Consider the following 22,037-nt stretch of genomic DNA (forward strand, 5'->3'; position numbering starts at 1 on the left):
TTCTCCCTTTCACATACACTAGAGAATAAACAATGCGAAGAGAGATTGAAAATTATCATTGGAAAAAGAAGATTCAAATACATGCAAACTTTTCTGTCTAACAACTGCAAATGTCACCATCATTCATGTATAAATGCCTTAGTTACAGCAGGCAGAAATTTCCATTATAAGAAAATGGAGTTGAAGTACGGGGTTTATTTTAAAGATAGTGTTTGCCCACTGAAAACAAGCTCTCAGACTGTGATTTTCAGGAACTACTATGGATAAACCTGCATGGGATGTTGACCTGAAGGAGTCCTAAAATGGTGAGGCTTCTTTTCCTACTTTTATATCAAAGAGTATCTGAAATAGCTTGGTTAACAGAGTTTTAAAAGTATTATCCAAGACTACATAACCAATTCTTCACAGAAGGTAAGTACTTCATTGGGTAGCACTAGCAGTTATGAGACTATTATGATTAGGATTTTAAGGAAATGTGGTTAAAAAAAGATACTGAGGCCTCTTCATTCAATAAAGTTGTCACTTGGGATAACTATCTATGCCACCAAATAAACAGAAAAACTAAACTAATCTTGGCATTGTCAAAAATGTTTTCTAACACATCTTCTCCACATTCAGAAAGCCTTTAAAAATTATTTAGAAGCAATTAAATCAGGAAAGAACCAACACACTCACTCATACACCGATTTATAATAACTTCTAAAGTTTCTAGAAAGGAAGTACTCAAACACATTTCCAATTGTTATGCTCTGATACATTTGAAGAACTAGAATAGTTTGAAAATAAAACCATATGTTAATGATCACCATGTTCCTTGAGGTTAAATTGCTGACAAACCAGTAAATTTAGAAAACCAGTGGCAGAAGGGTAGTTTAAAAATAAATTACCTCACCTTCTACAGTAGAGACAATTTAAATTGATGAACTCAAATCCAGCATTTTGACAAATGAAAAATTTGGGCCTAATGAAAAGTAATGAAAAACTCTTCCATTTTAATGGCCTACATACACAGAATGTATTTAACTATGTGTCTATTTATTAGCATTTTAAACGCATAAAATCTACGCTTCAAAGTCGTGTGGTAAAGTGGACTACCCTGGGAAATACAGCCAGTCAGATATATGAAATACAGTACTGAGGTATTCAAAATAAATTGTGTTCTTGTAAGGAATGGTCTAGCAATTCATGTCACTAAGGGATTTGAAGGGTTAACATTGAGGCCCGGGTTTAGGTGATAAGAGAACAAAGGGATTTTTAGAGAAAAACTGCTGACTACTGCAGGGGATGTGCAGTAGTTTCTGACATCCGGCCAAGAGACTACCAAATAAGGAGGAAGGGGGAGCTGAAGGATGATTGAAGGAGGAAGACCATGAGCCTTCAGCACAAACAACCCCCAAGAGACCACCAGAGACTGATAGGCACCCCTGGGAGGGCTTCGGATTCCGAAAACCAATTATAATAACCCTGTCTCTTCTAGAAGTAATAATGAATATGTATTAGCCTAGGGGCATAAAAGCCAGCCGCCTTACGTAATGGGTGTGCATCTTGGTGGAGCAGATTCCCAGCGCACCCAGCGCTGTTTGCTTGCCTCTATTCGTTTAATAAATTGTAAACTTTGATTGCAATCCTATTTGGGACTCAGTCATTTATAACATTCTGTTTAAGAAATACCTTTTATAATAACACTTTCAGAAGAAGTTAGGTATATCTACTCGAAAGATTAGAAACAAGTCTCCTCTGTTCTAGCACTTTTTTTCATTTCATACACTTTTCTCAAGTATTGTAATGCTTTAAAATAGAATTATTAGTGCACTTTTAAATTTTATTTTGAAAACTAATGCTGAGGATACAGCACTGATTCATCCAATAGGTCTAATTTTTCATGTTCAATATCCTCCTCACTTATTCTGGGGACACTTTTTACAGCTCTTTTCCTCCCAAGAGGAAATATTCTGGATTCTGCTTTATTTTGCATAGCTGCTTAACTCTTCATGACATAAATGCAAACCTATTCAAGTTCCTCAGCTTCTTTCTTTTAACTAGAGTTAAGACGTAAAACTCTTTAAACACTGCAGTATTAACCTGGAAAAGAGCTGTCACTTGAGTCTCAGAACTGACGGACAAACAAGACAGCTATTTTGCTCACACAGTAGAACAATACAGGAAAAAAATGGCACACATTTTTCATAATACACACACAATGGATTTAACTCTCTGGTAAGGACTTTTAGAAATAAAAATTCACTGCAATATTGGTTAGTGTTCCTGCAAGTCAAACTAAAAATCAGACCAAAAATCTTAATTGTTGTCTCTTTTAATTAAGAATGACAATTTTATGCAGGTTTAACTACAAGGAGAAACATTCAGGCAATTTCAGAAACTTTTTTTTTTTTCCTGCAACACACAAAATCACACAAATATTACTTCAAAATTTTTAATAAAATAAATTCAAATACATCTTGTTCTCTGTCCATAACTGTATTGTTAAATATCAAAGAAATATATACTTTTAAGAAAACTGGGAAAAAAATGAGCCATAAAAGTTGATTTGGGATATATAACTCAAAATCCAGCTTGTCAAATTTGTCAAAATTAAGCAAATTCATTGTATCATCAACCAGTTCATTTAACAAAACCATTACCAATTCTTAAAGGACACTGCTAAAATATTTACAATAAATAAATAATTTACATCACTTAAAGCAAATGCTTTACAGTTTCCTGAATCAAGTGAATAAAATCAAAAGTACCAATGCAAATTATATATTAACCAATGGGGAAAACAATTCCTTCTACAAAAGGAATTGTAGGAGGAGAAAAATGTAATAGTCTATTGCATATCATACTTTAGAAACAATACATACACACATCTACAGATTCCCAATACAATCTTCATTTATTCCTCCCCACATCCTCCCCAAGAGGTTGAATATGGTCCAGATGCCTAAATAAGTAAATGCAGCAGCATGCACTCATGTTTGTCACCATGTTTTAAGGCAGGGACAAACCTGTTTACAAAAGCCAGTACTGTCAAGTACATAATATACTTACAGCCTTCGATAAACTAAATTGAGAACATTAAGCTCCACAGAAAAGGTACATAATGCTTTGCAAGATTAGGCCCATACTAACTGCCTTAAGATCTTTTCTAGCACTTGTCACTGTACAAGTTCCCCCTGCTTTTCTTTGTGTAGATAGAGCATTTTCTTTTTAGAATAGAATGCATGCAAATAAACTGTTTTCTGAATTGCAAGATTACAAATAATGTTCAACACTTTGTGTCATAATTTATTGAAATGTCTGAAAGGACTTTCATATGTACCTATCTGAAGATATGTGCATTGTTCTTACCATACAGAAAATTTGTACAAAAGGAAAAAAAAAAAGAAAAGATTGTAAAGTTGTGGTCTACTGAGTTTAGCTTCTGCAGAGCTGGCAAGTAGTTGAATATAAAAATCATTACATTTTATTCAAATTAGTTTAGTCATTTTAAAGAAGAACAGACGTCTAACTATTAGCTTAAAAAGCAATACAATCATGTATATAACTCCTGGAATGGTGATAAAGCTAAATAGCTAACAGCTTGAAACCCGTATAAAATGTGGGTGTAATTTTAAAACTGTGTAATTCTTAACATTAATCTAATGAAGGCTACAAGATCAAGTGCAAAAAATCCTTATAGCTAACTAATACTTATTATGATCTGTCTCCTGGTTTTATTCCAGAAAATTAACTACATTTTGGCAAATAAAATTGTCAGACAACAGCAGTTCCACAGTATCATATATTCAACTTCAAGTAATTTATTCACCAATATAACTTGAGGACTGATAGTGTACTTTTACCTTAAAGCTTCAAAAAATTTAGTTGAGGTGCAAGAATTGTTTCATAAGTTCATATGTGGTAAAAGCCACTGCCTGGGAAGGAATACAACGAATATAATTTAGCGATAGACCACGGTATAATCCTCTTCGTATTCCATGTTGTTGATAGACATATTTCAGTGTCTGCACCATTGTACTGGAAAAATAAGAACTTGAATCAGTATTGAGTATATGCATTCAACAGGCAAAATCACTTTCTTAAACACAAGACACTTCTTTTACTTGATTCTTAAGAGATCTATCGTAAAAAAAAAAAAGTGACTCCATAAAGCAGAATATGACAGTCCTTTCAGGACTCAGAAGACAGTCTGAGCTTCTGCAAGACGTTTGCACACAAAGGCTGGAAATCGGAAAGAGGACAGTGCAATCCCATCTCAAGACACTTCAGTCTGAAAAAATCTGCCCTAACAGATATAGTGAGAAATTTTACACCAGAATGGACACACATTGTTTTCTATCTGGCAGGAGGCAGTTAAGAAGCACCATTTCTGTCTTACCAATGTAAATACAAAGTAACAAAAACAATATACTTTGCCCAATGCACACTTCTTGCATTAAAGGTCAGTATTTAGGTTTTGCATTCCATTCTCTTTCTTTGAGCACAGGATCATACCTGTCCTCCTAAAGTTCTACACACAAAGCTTGTTTAGCCCTGTAAGAATACAGAATACAGCCCTGTAAGAATACATCTTGCGTGCGTGTAGCCTTCTCACCTCAAGCAAAGACCTCTTTTCTCTCAAGAGAGAGACACTAATGCGTGTTAAGTATAATGTTTGACCTTATTAGAAGCAGAATTTGCAGAAGGTATGCAAGGAGAAAGACTTTCCTCACATAGCTATATTGAAACTGAGTAAAGACATTACAATGCAAAGCCCTCGAGTGAAAACCTGTAAGGTGCTCAACACTCCAAGCTATTAAAGACATTACTCTTTGAGAATATCTTCAGTGTGCCTCAGAATTTCAGTAATTTTCTTGTTTTACCCTCCTGTCCTCTAAAGACATTTGTCTACTATACTTCAGGGTACAGCTCTCTACAAACACAGTCACAACACAATTGTTAAACTGGGAAACCTAATTGTAAAAGCGTTAGTTCTCGCAAACGCAGGAAGCAAAAGCTCAAGGACAAGTAACACATTTTTATTTTAATAGTATCTGGAGTAAAAATAATCAAAGAAAACAAAAAACTTATGCTGTTAATGAAAAACAAAACAGCAACTTCCATAGTAAGCAACCTCTAAGGTATTTATGAAAGCTCACTGAGACTACTGCTTGTAAGATCCCACACACCAAGCAGGTGGCTCACACAGGACTCAGATACACACAATTCCACAAAATGTGAAGTAACCAAGATAAAACTTTCCTGGAGTTGAATTTGTTAGGGAAATATGAAACTCAGAATGTTTTTCAAGATGACAATTGACAGTATGACTTTAAGGATATTATGGTACTTCCACCTCTATTGGACTGAAGCATATGACTAAAAAACCTGCAGGAACCCCAACTACAATCAGTGCATGTGACATTACTGTAAGTGAAGTCAATAAAGCAGGTCAAATAGAACAATATTATTTAACATCAACTTTTGGAACAGATTCTGCACCATTAAAGAAATGCCTTGAGACATCCCATTTCAGGAGAAGTAGGCAGTCTCTCAGGGATCCTAAGGATACTAAAGATGAGTTAGTTGAGTTAAAATATGAAATATGTATCTATTCATACAAACACAGTATTAGTAAAAACATAAAGTGTATGTGATTTTTATTTTTTTAACCCCAGCTTTTGCCCAACTGTGTGGAAACAACATATTTGATTAAAAGCATAATGAAATCAACACCACAATAACTTATTTAAAAAAAAAAAAAATTAAACTAAGAATTTCACATTGCTCAGACATCTCGGAACTCAGTTCCTGAAGGTGAAAAGAAAATACTTACAGGCACTTGTCAGAATCTGGAAGAACCGCTCCTAACTGCATTCGCCTACGAGTTACATCGAGAGGATATCTACAGAGGAGATATTTGAAGAGCAGTTCAACCAGATGCGTGATGACTACATGAGAATACTGTGTTGTGTTTTTTTCTTTTTTTTTAACAAACAAAAAGAATACAGAAGTCCACGTGCAACCTCCAAGCTCCCTTTTCAGTGAGTCAGGAATCCGGCTTAGATTCTCAACACAGCTGAAAGTTCTCCAATAAGGGAGACCTCCCTACACAATCAAAACCAGCAAATCAGATCCTTTAAGGTATTCCATTTGGCATGAGTAAGGAAGACACATGAAGATCAGATGAGAATATAAAACAGCCTGTAAAACGCTGGAGGGAGAAGACACCTGAATCAAAAATAAAATTAACAGTTTAAAGATTAATAGAAAATGTATTTGTGACATTTGTAATGCAGTGATTTTTGATGCCACACAGGTCTATCAAATTCACTAGGTTTATGGCCAAAAGAAAATATAACAAGGACAGCATGAGAATGGAAGAAAAGAGGCAAAGTAATAATAAGGTAATGCCAAACAACAAAAGAAAAGTCTAAGATATTGTAAATTCTATGGCTTTGCAGGTTACATAATTTTAGAAATAAATTGGAATAATAAAATTCTGCAAATGATGTTCACAGTCCAGATTTCATAGTTTACCGCACAAGATTCCAGCTGATTTTAGTTTTGTCTGAATTTAATTGACTCAATGCATTTATCTTTAACCCCCCTGAGAATTAAATAGATGTTTACTAAGTGAAACAATATAGTTGCAGTGTGTCCGATTAAAAATCCTTACTACCAACTAGACTCATAAAAAAAATCATTCTCAGATAAAACACTTTTTCTATAACAAACAGCTATATAGCAAAAAACAAACAATACCCAAACTTACGATATCGTCTGAGCTATTGCTCCAGCTATGCCACCACACAGCAGATTTACATGTGTTTTCAAAACTAAGACATCGGGATTATCTAAGGAAGGCCGTCCAAGCAAGTTAGGTGCTTGAGCAAGTCCAATGCTCTTTAAGGTACCAAAGGTAAAAAATGAAAAACCTAAAAGGAAATTTAATTTTATGTACTTTCACAAAAGAGCAAAGAATTGGATGTATGTATCATCGTCATAAACAAAAAGCTGCAATTACAAAATTAAACTATTTTCCAATCCTATCAGATGTTTTCTTATGCAGAAAGAAATAGAATTGACAAATAATACTTTAAGTTTTAGAGTAACTTCTGTCCAAATTAACGTTTATAATTAATGTTAAAAGAATGCTTTAAATAAGCTAGACCACAGCTTTTAAATTACTGAATTGCTGTTAAGAGTAACCCCCTAAGATCTATTTAACTGGAAAACACTTATCATCTAGAGGTGAGTGTAGTTTAGGTAGGTACTTCTGCTGTTTCTCCATCTCATGCCACCTACTTCAGCTTGGCTAAGTATTTTTACAAAAGTCACCAGGAGATGGAGCCAACAGAGAGCCTCTAAGCCTCCACCTCTGCCCTCTCGTGGATTTACCTGTTTGAGAGAGAACCTACACGCTTTCTTATGACAAGACTGGGAAGCAGAAGTGAAAGAGAACAACTACTTTGCCTCTTTGCCTCTCAACTCCAAGTCTCCGGAAAGCTAGGGTTTGCCTGCTGAAGATGTTTTAACACACATTGATCAATTTAGATAAAAAACTACAAATGCTTCCAATGGCCTCCCCTCTCCATTCAGTAAAACATCCTCAATTTTAACAGAAGCTAATTAAGTAGCTGTGCGAATATATCAAGCAAATTTAGCAGCACGTAAAAATGGTGAAGGATTGCTGTGTTCTGTTTTTAACTTACCAGCGTACGGAGCCATTCCTACAACAGTTGGCATCAGCCCTCTGTAGAACCCACTAAAACCACCTTCCTTTGAAAGAAAAATACATGGATGTTTGTGGCAAGAAATACAACAAACGTCTTAAGCTACACATCTGTTCATACAGATTTGCACAACAGCAATCTGACTAGCATCATTTAGCAACAAGGAGCTAACAGCAAGTGCCGTTTCTTGTGCTTGAAGAATTGAGGGGACAACTGCTGGCTCCATAAATGAAGAAGGGAAAATGAAGAATCTATATCCAACATCATAACCTAGGAGATATTTCTGCATTATACATATCCCTCCTCCCCAAATTTTTTGGAATCGTTACTATACGTTCTTGAAAACCAACTTCTCTCTGCTGTTTGTTTTTACCTTCCACTTATACAAGCCTTAGCTACATCTTAGCAGCCGAAGTAGAAGGAAGCATCCAGATAACTTTTTACATTAAGTTCAATGTGCACGCAATGAACTCATGTTATTTTCCACCAGGTCACTACTTCAATGCAGTGCAACATAATTTAAGGAGCATATTTTGCTTTGACAGGACTGAAGATTAAAAGAAAAAATACCTTTGTGTAAATCATCTTGAATGCATGGATAATTCCCATGTACTTGTGTTCCCCTTTTACTTGGAATGCCAGACGAACTCTAACCATATCAAGAGGGTAAGTACAAATCACTGCTGTAATACCTTTATTAAAAACAAAAACAAAACAAGCAAACAAAACTCACCTACACCTTATCTGGATCTAGGATTATTTTGAAAATTAGAATTTCCATTTGTAGCAGTGAATATAATAGCATATATAAATTATTTTGTTAAAGAAGCACTTAAAATTGTATCACTTATAATCAGCAAATAGCAACCTCAGCAACACACAAGGCATTTATATTTATACTCGATGTTCACTGAAGCTGCGCACGTCCACCTTGATTCTCCAAAGATTTACAGGCCTAACTGTATTCACATGAGCGATCTTCACCGTGGCCCATAAGCATCAGCTTAATCAAGTGCCTCGGCCTTTACTGGACTGCAACCACAAAATCTAATCCTACGTTACCTACTAAATAGCACCATTTATATGTTTAATTACCAAAGAGTTGTCAGAATTCAAATGTGATTACTGGATGGAGACACATGCATTTACCTACTGCATCTGAAAATACTGAACATATTCTAACGACATTTAAAATAAAGTCAGGAGCCTACTAATGAAGAGCACTGAACAATGTTGCATCACTGCATTTTTATAGTTCCTGTTATACCAGCACTTCTTGTTTTAAAACTTTGACCAAAAAAACTATTTCAAGACTTAACAAGATGCTAAAAAGAAAAGAATCTTAGCTCATAACTGGATAAATCCTACTTCAAAACTGTGTAGATAACCGACCAACTTGTCATTTTGGAAACAGACCTTCAGTACAAAGAATAACTTCTATAACAGTTACCTGAATAACAAATTCCTTTCTACCACTAGGCTTTGAGGTAAACCACTCAGTTTCTGACAAATTATTTGGAGGGGATGGTTAAAACTGCTTACTAAAATCTGCTTACTCACCAGATTATTTTCTGGTGGTGTACCACTGGCTCTTGAAAAAAAAAAAATACTGGGAAAAGGAGAAGAAGAAAGCAAAAGCCTATTCTGCTTCCTAGCAACTGCTCTTCTTTATCTAAAGATCACCCTTAAAATTGACCCTACAGAAGATGGGCACACTTTGGAACACTGGCAGGAAATCGCCAGTTCCTCCTAAGTTTTAATACTCTGTTAATGATCTCTCTTTTGTATGTGCATCATTTTCTCCCTCTTCCATAAGAGGAGGAGAAAGCCACAAGAGGGAAGAGACGAAAGTGAAACAAGCAAAAACAGTCAGTCAGTTCCAGCAAAGATCTCTATAACTTATGTCTGGAGAGACAAAAATCAACTTCAGTTAGCTGAATTATCTGACATAAAATATCAGTGTTAGATGGGAACAGACAAAAAAAATTAACAGCATGAGAAGGCTACCCAAAAAGCTGACACTGGTCAGCTGTCAACTGAGAGCAAAGTTTGTGTCTTCCTGTAGCTTTTATTTTAAAAGACAAAAACACCTCTTTCAGACATTTTGAACTATTCCTCTGAACAAAAAGCAGACATCTGCCATTGATTTTTGATGCAGTCTCACCCCTAGGGTTCAAAAGTTGGAAGCTGTATAACACCAAAGCAATTTTAGAACTGTTTCCACTGACCTACTTTATTAAATGCAATCCCTCAGACTGCAGCCTTTTCCTAATGGATTGCCCAAGACATCCAGACATATTGTAAGATGGATGAATTCAAGCAGTTTCAAAAAAGGGGGGAAAAAAAGAGCAAAACTTTTACAGAGCTTTCGAGTTCACAGGGAAGTTATCGTAATACAGAACATGGGCAAACTTACCCCATTCTCATTCCACTCATGCACTAAGTATCCAGGAATATCCTCTGTACAAAGACTAGCAAACAGACCAACCCAAAGTTTGATGAATGCACTAAGTAGTCGACAAGAAGTCCAAAACCAGCACAATTCAAGAAAAAAAAAATCAGAGGGGACTGAAAGAAACTATGTAGTACGGTTTTAAATAGGACCCATTTTTGACTTTATCTTAAAATCCTCTAGCCATGAATTCTGGAAACAGGAAAAAAAACAAAAAACAAAAAAAAAGATGTCCAACATTAATGGATGATAAAACCACAAAATATGCTTTCCTGAAGGAACTTGGAGAGGCACGTTACTGCTTACTGTTCATATGAGCAAAACGTATATTGGCAAAGGATTAAGATTTTCTCTGTCAGAAGAGACACTATCTTTTCTGGGAGGAATGGTGGCAGCATTGGGACACTGAAAGCCATTTTGGGGAAGTCAACAAGAATACTAATCTCATCTCTACTCCCTAAATGCTATGAGTTATCAGAAGATGGACCACAACACCTTAAGACTGATTCCCTGTCCTGAGGAAGTCGTCTTTTTCAACTAACTTGAGACAGAAATCTCCGCTAAGGTTGGTTCAACAGGACAGAACTGGAAGTCTCTCCCCAGTTCAGAGATACCTATGGCAAATCCCAGCATCTTATCTGAAATAATCATAATAAGGCAGATGTAGTTCCTCCCTCCTGTAAGGTACCACTTCCTCAAATACAGCAACTTTTTCATTGCAAATGCTGACTCAGAAGTACCTACCCCACCGAAGTCAAGGAACTGTCAGGGAAAGATCATTTCTCACTTACCAATTTTTCTTCAAGCACCTCTGACCACTCTTGGGGACAAGATACTGGGTTACACAGACTTTTACTGAGACTCAGCGTAAACGAAGCACAAGAATTAGGCCGTCCAAGCTTTCGAAGTTGACAATGAGTTTAGCTGAATAGGTATTGAACTGTCTCCCAATTTCCCTACTACTCCTCCATTTTTAATAATTTTCTCTCTTTCTCTGAAAATCAAAACTAAACATATCTAAAACAAGAACGAAGTGAAATACGTATACAAAGATCAGGTACTGCAAACATACCTGATGTACATGTTTTATCTGATTTCTACATCATGCTCTTTGTACTATATCAAAAACTACATAGACTAAATTAGTACTACCAGGTTATTCAGAGATATACATTTTGGAAAATGATACACACAAGTCACAGCCTGCAAGGAAACATACTCCTTCACTAGCATAAAGTAGATTAATTTATCAAGGAGGCATCTTCTAAAAAAAAACAAGCTTTGGGAACTATACAAAGAGAGACACAGCTGATGACAAAGAACATGCATCAGACTGGTTAAAGAACTGGATAATTTACAAGTCCTAGTATGTCTAGGCCTTTAATACATAATTGTATGTCTTTCTAAATGGCACCTGAAGAAGTAAACAGCACTGATTCTTTTTAAATGTTAACTCAATTAGATAACTGTTAGTTAGATACTATTTAAAATTGAGATAGCAGTACCCTTCTACCCCCATACTGTTTTCCAATCACTTTTAGTAAAAACAAACAAACCACCACCATGCTTTCTTTCTCTATTAGTTTCACAGAACTTGTGTTTATTCTGTTAACATCCAGTCTATTTCGGCACTTTGCTCTTTTTTTTTTTTTTTTGAGTTAATCAAGGGCAGGGGAGGAAATACACATTTCTGTTTTAAGTCAGATTTGTCAGTAAGAAAAATGAAAAATATTTAGATTTGCAAAGTCATTTTGTAATACAGGTGTTATTTTGTTTCCTAAACCCCACTAACATCTATGATTTCTCAATCCTCTCCCCAGCTCTGTCTTTTCTTAAAAAAAAAGTTATAAGCCATTTATCTGTTAATGAGGTGTTACAGCTGAAATTTGAATCACACAAGGCCCAGGAAATTCAGAGTTGAAGTTTCCACAGTAACTTTAACTCAACCTCCTTAAATACATGCATTACAATAGGTTTTTCTTTTCTCTCACTCCACTGCCCCCATCCTCATTGCCTTGCTTTTCCCTGTGGATATGCCTTTGATCCCGTTTATCAGTTACAAAAGCTACTCAAAAGGTTCCCACCGTTTTGAAGCTGATTTCAGGTCTGTTGACTGTTAGTAATGTTGGAAACACTGACATAAGCAAGATTTAAGTATCTGTACCACACACTGAAGTGAATGCAGACAGCTGTGTTGTCTGATGGCACAGAAGGGACAAAAAGGAATAGGAACCAAGGGCTAGCCATTTTCAATTGCATAACACTATGTTCTAGGAAACTGTGAAGACCCCTCTCCATTAACATTGAGGTGCGTGCAGCTCACTGTCTCTTTCACTCATTTAAACGTAGAAAAAAAGAGGATTATATCCCTTTATTGGTGCCAGGAAGAGACTAAGCCATGGGAGTTAAAGCCAGAAATATTGCCAATTGCTTTTAAGAGTCTTCTCTCTTTTTGCTTGCAATTCTAGAGAACTTCTAACACTCCAGACTCTGTGCCTCCTTCCTCCCCGTATCTTCTTGGCACGCTCAATACAAACCCTCCCCTCTTATCTAATATTAATGCAACCTAATAAACAAATATTAGAACTCCCCAAATGTCACACTACTACCATACTTGTGTGTTATACTCATTTCACTGCACACCTAGGTCCAGCTCATCTACTCAGTTTTGGGGTTCTCAATACCAGACTATTGAGTGTATTGTACTTAAATGCACCACGCCAAGCATTTCATTTGATCAGGGTTTCCAGATATATTCATCATATTTCTGTTACTCAAACTACACAAAACATTTAACTACAAGGCTGCTTAAAACTATGTCAGATGCTATTAATTTATCTACACAAAGAATTTCAGCATGTCCAACACTGACAGAGTTAACTGATTATTCAAAGTTTTTTACAGTGTCTCACAAGTCAGGTCCCTGGTCTCTGACAAGACTCCTGAAAAAACTAATAATAAAGAATTTTGGGGAAAAATATTTTTTAATGCAGTTAAAGCCAGAAAAAATAATATATTTATATATATATATATATATATATATGTATTTTTTTCACTTCTTTTAGACAAAAAGCCAGCCAAGTTCTGGAACATATCTTTCCCTTTTCTCAGATGGCATGCAAAACCAAAATGCTTTCATAAAGTCTTCCTAGTTTAACTGAAGTTAGCATAACTCATCCTTTAAAAAAAAAAAAAAAAACTACATATTAATACATAGCAACTAGTTAAGGACTGTCAATAGACTGTATTAAGCCTCTTTTACAATGTAAAAACATGAAAAAACACCTCGATTAAAAATCTGTCCGCTATTACTTACCTTCCCCTGTTTTTATTCTTAGCTACATTCGGTTGAATGACCAGCAAAAGAAAAATGGACTTGTATAACCATATTATATACTGGCAGTTAAAAGTGGTTATTTTTCCTACTGTTATTGCACTAATTGATAACTGATTATTTTTATCGTTAACATATATGCTGTAAGGGGTATTATGACAATCCTACACTGCACGTTGAACATATAAACATTTCTGGGAAATCCAAAGAATCCACCCATTTAAGCAGCTGCATTTCCCTCTATTTCTCCAGGCTTATTTTCAACCTAGTAGCAATGGCAGACAGGCTGATGAGCCAATTCTACAAAAACCTGCATCTTTACTCTCCATCCTGATGAGACTGCATTTTTCATTATTTAGAAGCCATAAGGAAAACCATAAAACCTGTGCTTTACAGCCTAGCACAGAATTCAGTGTTGGAACAAATATATTTTAAAGAATACTCTCGGTCAAACAGTTTTAACTAGGCAACTATTTGTTACCATAACCATTTACACGTATTTTTGCTTAATACAAATTTGCAGGAGTTTGACCTGAGAACACAATAAACCATCCTCTAATCAAATACTAGATTTTCAGCAAAAAGGATGTCTGAAACACAAGTACAAAACCATACCTGCCATGGATCCAGCCATTAACCGATGCACATGCCCTGAAATCCCAAGGTGCTTCTTTATTACCTACAAAATAAGGAACATTTACAATAGTTGTATATAGAAAATACAAGAAAATACATCACACCATTTACTGGCACATTAATGCAAACCCTGTAGCTGTTTATAAGAAGTTTACAACCCTACAAATTCAAACCAGACCACTTAATTACTGTTAAAGGAGTTTTCTGAAAATTTATGTTGGTACCAATTTCTTATTAAAAACACCCAAGTATTAAAATACTTGTAACAAGGCAGAATGATTAGTTGAACTTATTTGTACTATTTACTTTGGACACTAGATTGTTTATTTAGTTATCTTTAATCCAGTTCAAACAAGGCAAACTGAATACTATCCCTTTCGCATGACAGAGTACAAAGGACAGGGAGCAAAATTGGAAAGTTACACATTTGTTTGAACAAGAACTTCCTAAATGACATTAAGTCCTTCAAGGAAGTTAGAAAACAGTTTTCAGACTTGCATCAAAGAACTGAGCAGTTTTAAGAGGCAGTTTTTCCTATGAAGAATCATTCATGGGATTATTTCATATATTCCTTCTTTGGGATTTTTTTTCCTCCTTTTACACACTGCTCCATCAACTATCTTGAATGTTTGTTGTCAAATAACAGATACAAGAAACTGCTATGACATTAAATGGTTTCTTGAAATTTGTGGATTCACAAATCATTTCATTATAAAGCATGGCTTGTGCTCTTTTGTTCAACACAATATAAAACAAGCATAGTGTTTTGATCAACAGCATTTATAATTACACCACAAAAAAGAACATATGAAGCTCATTACAGTTAGTTCTTTGTGTGAGCCTTCTGAAACTTCCTTTTCTGGGAGGGAAGTCACAATTTGAATCTTGCTGTCTTCAGTGAAAATCCTGCAATTTACTTCACTGGGTACTAAATCTGACCTTGCAACTATGAAATTCCTCATTGCTAACAGTAAAATTGTATTTTTCACTATGTATAAGCTTAAAAACATAGTCATGCTAACATCTGATTTCCAAAACATGCTGTGGGGATTTATTATGAAAGACTAAATGCATTAGAGTAGAAAGGAATACACAAATCACACAGGCCCCCTGAAATATGCATCTTCTCTTCCAGGTCATTTTTATCTGCAGCCTGACACTGACAGTCATTTCTCAGGTCAAACATAAGAGTAATACAGCCAGACAGATTTTCAAGTTCAAGTTATTCCATCCATCAGGTACTAAGAATTCCAACAAAGTATAATAAAGAATAAAAAGGTTATGTTTTGTATTTTGTTTCTACTTTCTTCACAAAGGTATATTTTTAGCAAAATAACTAGCAGCAGACTTTAATTACCTTTATATATATATATATATGAAAAAAAACCACACACACTGAACAATACAAAGCAACAAAAATTGTTGGGAGTTTTTCCTTAAGCAGCACTGCAAACAGTTTCACTGTTGCCCTGAAATTTTTAATGGGTAGATTTGGATAAAATTAAGCAACTTTATGAAAGATGTGCAGATTAACTAATAAGAAACGAAAGTTTCAGTGTTAGTTTTGATCACTTAAAAATCTGTATTCACTGCAGCCAGATGAAAAGAGAAAAAATAAAAGAAGAGAAAAAAATAAATTCAACTACCTTTTTATATTGGTCAAATGCCATAAACTGAATTGCGCCATATGGAAAGATTCTAATCATCATTGCCCCGTTTCCTTTATACAGCCCAAGGTAACCTTCCTTTCTGGGGACAGCACACAACGTAGAAAACACTCCTGCCACAATGCAAAAAGAGGTATTTAACAATTACACTGGAAAAAAAAAAGTTTCAAGCAAGTACAATAGGACAGTATGCATAGAAGTAAAGTCCAACCGTGTTGCTCCTTTAACTATGGAGAGTGGAAAACCCACTTTTAATGCCAAAATGTTGCCAGAAGGAAGAGGTTTAAGGTTAAGTTTTTACCAACTTTCTCGCCTCCTATATTCAGCAAACCTCCTTCTGCTTTCACATATTTCAAGCCTCATGCTTGCCTGGACTGCCACCAATCCTACTGCAAATGACAATAGCTACCCACAAAAGCTAAGACTATCAACAGAAGGAAATAAACCTGTTGAGTTGCATTTCACTCAATTCCAAAGTCAATTAACAATAACAACAAAAAACCTTACAAATCTAAAATAATGGGCAAACAACCTATTGTTGTTACATGCTAAATTAGAGATTAAATGCCATTACTGAGGAAATGAAGTAAACAACTTTAAGACTCCCATTACTTCAACATTTTACACTTCCTGTCTCAAAGAAGCAGCAATCCTACTCCCTTTTGATGGGTGGTAAATAATGCAAAATCACATAAAGTTAGGGCAAAACCAACAGCTTTAGGATAAGCATATTATTAGTTATAAACAACTGCTATCAAGTTGACATTTTTCCCTTTTTTTTTTCTTTAAAGGAATAAACCATAACAGTTGAGCAATTTTCACATGCAACTACTTAAGAAGAGGTGAACCTGAGTAAAGCTTCCACCTCTACCTTACTTGCAGGCAGAAAACAAAATGATAAACTTCCATTTAAAAATTAAACAAATGTTAATTAGCTTCTGGGGTTCTAAGAATACAATAGTGTATCTATTTTTAAGAGGTTGCACTTACTATGTGCCTCTGAAAATATTTATGCCATGACTAGAATTTCTCTCTACCCTGCAATGCTGAGTTACTGTTTTTATTTCTTTCAATACATTCTCTGAGATCCAGCTGTCATGAACTCCACAAAGCAGGGACAGTAAAAACATTTAGTGAGGACTGCGATGAACCCACCCACTGGATCTCTACACATACAGGTATTCTATCCATATAATTTTCTTTTTTTTGCTTACACGTAACAAGGACACGCATTCAAGTCAGACACGTTTCTAACAATCAGAATCGTATTTAACTCTCTAAGTGGAGAAGAATACAAAACTTAACTATGTCTAGTCTTAACTCTGCCTTATCTAGTGCCATCTATGGCACAGTACAAACCAAAGTAATAATTTAAAATATTAGTCAAACCAATTATTTCAGCTTTCCATTGTTACAGTGAAGATTTGAATGCGTACTTATGTGATTGCATTACCAAGCTGTCACATGCTTCGTGCTTCCCTTTTTCGTACATCAAAGTTAATATACATCCATTGAATTTTGTTGCAAGATTTATTTTTCCAGCCTTAAAAACATGATCTTTAGTCTTTAAGTTAAAAATTTTGAAGTTTCATTTCATGTAATGTTAACTAACTCGATGATTTTTTTCTGGACACCCATCTGAATTTCTGGACATAAGTTAGGACATATATTTCAAGACCATATGACAAAATATCTCAAGTATTATGCACAAGAGGGCACTGTTACAGCCCCACAGCGAACGGTTCTGAACATGCTGACAATTGAGTTGACTCTCTCACCATGATGTAACACAGGTGCCGAATGCAGATCACCAGCACCTTTTGCAAAGCACCAGTCCACTTTTATTTTCAATTCCCATCAATCACGCTGCTGTCAAGGAGGGTAAGTGCATGAGCCTGAAAGGACTCGGCGGTCACCGTCGTGGTATCACCAGCCCCTCTGCAAGGACCACCAAGCTCTGAGAAGTGCCCACTCCCACAAGCCCTGCAGGCCGGTACTGGCAGTAAACACAGTAACAGTTACCAGCAGTGACAGGTCTTACATAAATGATCCCAAGCTTTGAACCTGTGATTACCAATCTCCTGCTGACTTCAGTAAGAAGAGGATCAAGCCCCAGCTCTTACGCCTTATGGAGGATTATTCTGACATCTCAATCTCTAACTTGTCAACCAGTGCTGCAACTTAATTGTACAGGCTCAACATCTCTTGTTTAAGGGCGGTTTGGTTGGTTGGTTTCGTTTTTAAATGCTTGCAATATACGGCACAGTGACTGCCAAACGTAAATGTCCTTCTGTCTGATTAGCACCTTTATCACCATTTCATCACTGAATAACTCAACAAACCTAAATGACAGACATTGCATTTCACAACAAAATTAGGCCCGCAGCCATCTTACCTAGATGTTTGTAATGGTGGTTATGAGCTTGCAGCAAGATCTTCACTCGATCCAGTGGTGCAGTGGTTGTTTTGGCACAACACCCTGCGACACCTTTCCAAGAGGAGAAAAAAAAAGCCATGGGATGCCAAAGTTCTTCAAGTCAGCAGTTAAATAAAGGATTTCCTAATGCATTTTCAAACGGAGTGGGTGAGAGGAAACTTACACAGGAAGTCTAGAAGGCCCCAATTAGGGGACATCCTCTAGAAGCATGCCACAAAACCCCAGCAGCCTCACTGCCTAAGCTAGGTCTACGTGCCGCCGCAGACAAGGGCCGCCACCCGCTGAAGCCGCAGCGCTGGGCGAAGTCTTTGCCCTCGAAGGAGGGCTCCCCTCCCCTCGCACCTCCCGGAGGGAAGCACCCCTCGGACGGAGCCTTACCGCCACGGGAGCCACCTCCCGCCGCAGCTCCTGGGGGCAGGCAGCACTCGCCCCCGACCCACCTCCGGCGATGAAGGAGCGCAGCCAGTAGAAGTCACGCCGCGCCGCACCCGCACCGGCCGGCAGCGCAGCGCCGGGGCCCGCCGCCGCCGGGGAGGCCATGGGGCAGCGCGGGCACGGCCGCCTGCGGCTCGGCTCCGGGGGGCGGCTCGGTTCGGCTCGGAGCAGCCGCCGCTGCGGTGCAGGGGAGGAGCCGGAGCCGCCCGCGCTTCCCCGCGGCCGCCACCGCGCCGGGCCCCGGCCGCCGGGCCGCGCTGCGGCGCATGCAGATGGCGTCAGAGCCGGCCGCGTCCCGCCCAGGGGGAGCACAGCAGAGGAGAGCAGAAGCGAGGCCGGTCGTGCGGGGTGCAGCCCGCGCCCCATGCCCCGCTGGGCCGGCGCTTCGAGCCCGCCGCACAACGAGCATTTAAACAGCGTCCGTCTGCGAGAGTGGCTTCGTGTTCTTGAGCGCGTCCACGCTCGAGTTTCGAAATGCATCAGAAAGGGAGGTAGACGCTGCAACGAAAAAGTTATCTTTCTTGGAATCAGAGCGATCAAAACCAGCATCGTATTTGTAGCCATCAGGAGTGTTGCGCAACTTCTTAGGCTGTCCACAGCGTCTTTGATGAATACACTGCAGAGGGCTTACCAGAAACCATTTAGAGGACAGGAGCTCAGCATGCAATGAATGCCAATGCACATCACAGGCAAGGAGTGTACCCGAAGCCAGACATCAGCGAGCAAGTTAATGCTGTCAGCTTTTCAATACATTTTCTGCAGTTACTCACATTTCTTGCACTTTCTGCCCCATATGCATTGAGCTGAGGTGCAAGTGTTCAGAACATTCTGCTTTCAGCTTGTGTCAAACTGCATTCAACAGACTTTTTTTTTTTTCCTTTAACAGAGTACATTGCTTAAAGAACAAGTTTGTTTCAGCTCTCAGTTGGTTACATGTTTGATCATTACTTATTTGGGGTGTAGCTGTTTTAATACGCATTTTTTTCCAATAATAAAATACATAGCAGAGATATGCAGAGACTTCTCTTGCTGGGAGAATATAAAATACCCTTTACAGCAGCCAACTCAAGCCTTTTAACATTTACTAAACCAGCAATCCATAGTTTTTGTTCAGGTCACCCTGTTGAAGTCTCCAATGCAAAATCAACTATCCTATTATGAGTTATTTGAATACCCAGGTTTATAGTAACTGTTCATACAATTTTCCACAGTCAATTTGTGTTCTTTTGGGATTCTGCTCAGGAACTGAGGCTCAGTCGCACTGCTTGGACAGCCCCAATGGTAAACAATTTCTTCTATCTACTGTTTTCACCCAAGTGTTGCAATGATTCTGACAGATGAAAGTCTTCTAGAGTTTCACAGCTTGAAAAATTTGATAACCACATAAATGTCCTGTTGCTTATTTTCGACAGCGGTGAGGTATTTCAGGAAGAAACTTTGTCAGACCTTGTAATTTAGGGAAGTGTGCACCATGACCGGGTACTTTTTAGAAAAGCAGGAAGAAACTTGTATTGCAAGATTAAACAGAACATCTCCTCAGAGAAACACTACCACAATTAAATTCAGCAGTGAACTTTGTGTTTAGCCTAAAACTTTTTAAACCCTATTTACACCTTTAAATCTTAACATTCTTACTACTATGACTTCATCTTCTTACCTTGAAATGTTTATGCCCTTTGCAGAATTTTTCTGGTGACTCTCTTTTATGACCCATCCTTAAAAGTCATCAGCATTTTTAATGTCACTCAAGTTACACTCATGCCTGACACTGTCAGCCTTCCCTGGCAGATTGACCGTACAACAGGGGAAGACATGGAAGTCAAGACACTCAAGAGAACAGCTGCAAAGTGGAAGAAAAACTCAAATGGGTAGTAGGTAATTTTGTTGATAGATGTCATTACTTTCTATTTTTATACCTTTGTTGCACTGTTAAAGATGCTTGTTTTTATTAAGATGTTTCAAGCGATTATCGATTTAAACAAGTTATCAAGACTACAGTTAGGTAAACTGTTCTCATGGCAGTTGTTTCTGGAAAGATTATTTTCATTACTCTTAAAATGCTCAGGCATGCCTAGCTCTGTTTTGAGATAATCATTCAAGTTTTCATCAAGCGTCACACCTCTAGGCTTTAGGGTAAGTTTTTTTTTCTTCTTTGTATTTATTTCTGGTCTTTACAGGTTACTGACCTGAAGTGGTATCTGTCTAGCTGTTCATTTGCCCTAACCTGTATCCAAAGCCACCATAAGTCCTAAGCTTCTACACACAAGACTCAGGAATTTGAAGCTTTATTTTTTCTTTCTCCCATAAAGACATGGCTTGCAAACTGAAAACATCTAGGGAAGTCTTAATACCTTGCTACTATTGCATCTTGAGCTCTCTGGCACCACATAACAGTACGGATACTGCTTCCCAAGGTGAAATGAGCCAGGAACCAAAGTTGACCCACAGCACAGGCTGCATCCTCACCAATAGGGTGCAGTCCTGTAGCAGGAGAAGCAGAGCTAGGTGCTAGAAACAGGCTCTTAACACATCGAAAGACAAAGCAGGTCTTTGTTACAGGTCTTTGTAACAGGGTCTGTTAACAGAAGTACATCGGGAACAATAGGAGATAAAATAGGACTAGAGATAAGTCTAAAAATTATCTAGTAACAAGGCCCAGTGAGGAAACAAGGCTAAAGCCAGAACTAGCAACAGCCACACCTATAACATAGCTCAAACAAGAAATAGATGCCCAGGCTTGAGCTTAAATAGAGCTGCTGGGTCCATGGGCAGGGGAGGGCCCAGGTGGGGCTGGTCCGGGCCATTAAATCCTGTTGGTACAATCAGGAGCCTTATAGTCCCTACCTGTGTATTGCCAGTGAGGTCTTTAAGGCACAGAAAGATTTGATTCTCCAAAGTCATTGAGCTTGCAAACACAGTGCTGCCAAGTTTCTTTAAACTGGCCTATAATTTTCTTTCAAGTGCAGGGAAGAGGTGCAGACTTCACGCACTCTAGCGTCACTTAATAAGGCTGCTGCACAAGTGCAGCAGACTTGAAGCACCCATAAATGCCAGACTGGTGCGTGAAAAGTTAGCTAGTATCTTCCCAGGCATAGTGTTTACTGCCAGACTATGTTTATTGGCCAGGCACAGCACGGTTAGTCTGCCCTCGTGCATTATACTGCTCATGCATAGTCATGTAGTGAAGTACGGGCCAAGATTTCCCAAGAAAAATGGGAAATAGGGGCAAACTACTGCCCCATTTGGTTTACAGTCTGCTCTCAAATTGCCCTTTTGAAAGGAGGGTGGCAAGCTGGGGCTGTCCTTGGAAGATTTGTTCCGTAGGCTGTGTGTAGTCTGTCAGCCACAGGTCAAGAAC

General features: G+C 37.7%; 1 protein-coding gene and 1 long non-coding RNA gene across 5 annotated transcripts in view; one reads left to right on the forward strand and one right to left on the reverse strand.

Moving 5' to 3' along the window:
* LOC310903006 overlaps window positions 1-3,432 on the forward strand; it is a 4,746-nt gene extending 1,314 nt beyond the window's left edge. Inside the window, exon 2 of the long non-coding RNA XR_014587223.1 lies at window positions 252-3,432. This is a non-coding gene — a long non-coding RNA (uncharacterized lncRNA). The remainder of the gene's footprint in view (window positions 1-251) is intronic.
* On the reverse strand, window positions 2,419-21,393 carry SLC25A16 (solute carrier family 25 member 16). Of its 4 annotated transcripts, none has more exons than XR_014587191.1 (9): window positions 18,685-21,393; window positions 18,203-18,295; window positions 15,787-15,920; window positions 14,120-14,183; window positions 8,289-8,410; window positions 7,698-7,764; window positions 6,758-6,920; window positions 5,819-6,213; window positions 2,419-4,020 (listed from the first exon to the last, which is right to left on the reverse strand). XR_014587191.1 is itself a non-coding variant. In XM_083845469.1 (9 exons), the coding sequence occupies exons 1-9, from the start codon at window positions 19,241-19,243 to the stop codon at window positions 3,864-3,866; spliced, it is 1,428 nt and encodes a 475-aa protein (XP_083701595.1). In that variant the 5' UTR covers window positions 19,244-20,564; the 3' UTR covers window positions 2,419-3,863. The 4 variants fall into 4 exon arrangements, 3 of the variants coding, with proteins under 3 accessions (XP_083701595.1, XP_083701597.1, XP_083701596.1); XM_083845469.1 differs by having other exon boundaries at window positions 5,819-5,887; window positions 18,685-20,564; XM_083845471.1 differs by having other exon boundaries at window positions 5,819-5,887; window positions 18,623-18,821.
* Between the last annotated feature and the right edge of the window lie 644 nt (window positions 21,394-22,037).

The sequence above is a fragment of the Anser anser genome (genome assembly GCF_964211835.1).
Source record: "Anser anser genome assembly, chromosome: 7".
NCBI lineage: Eukaryota > Metazoa > Chordata > Aves > Anseriformes > Anatidae > Anser > Anser anser.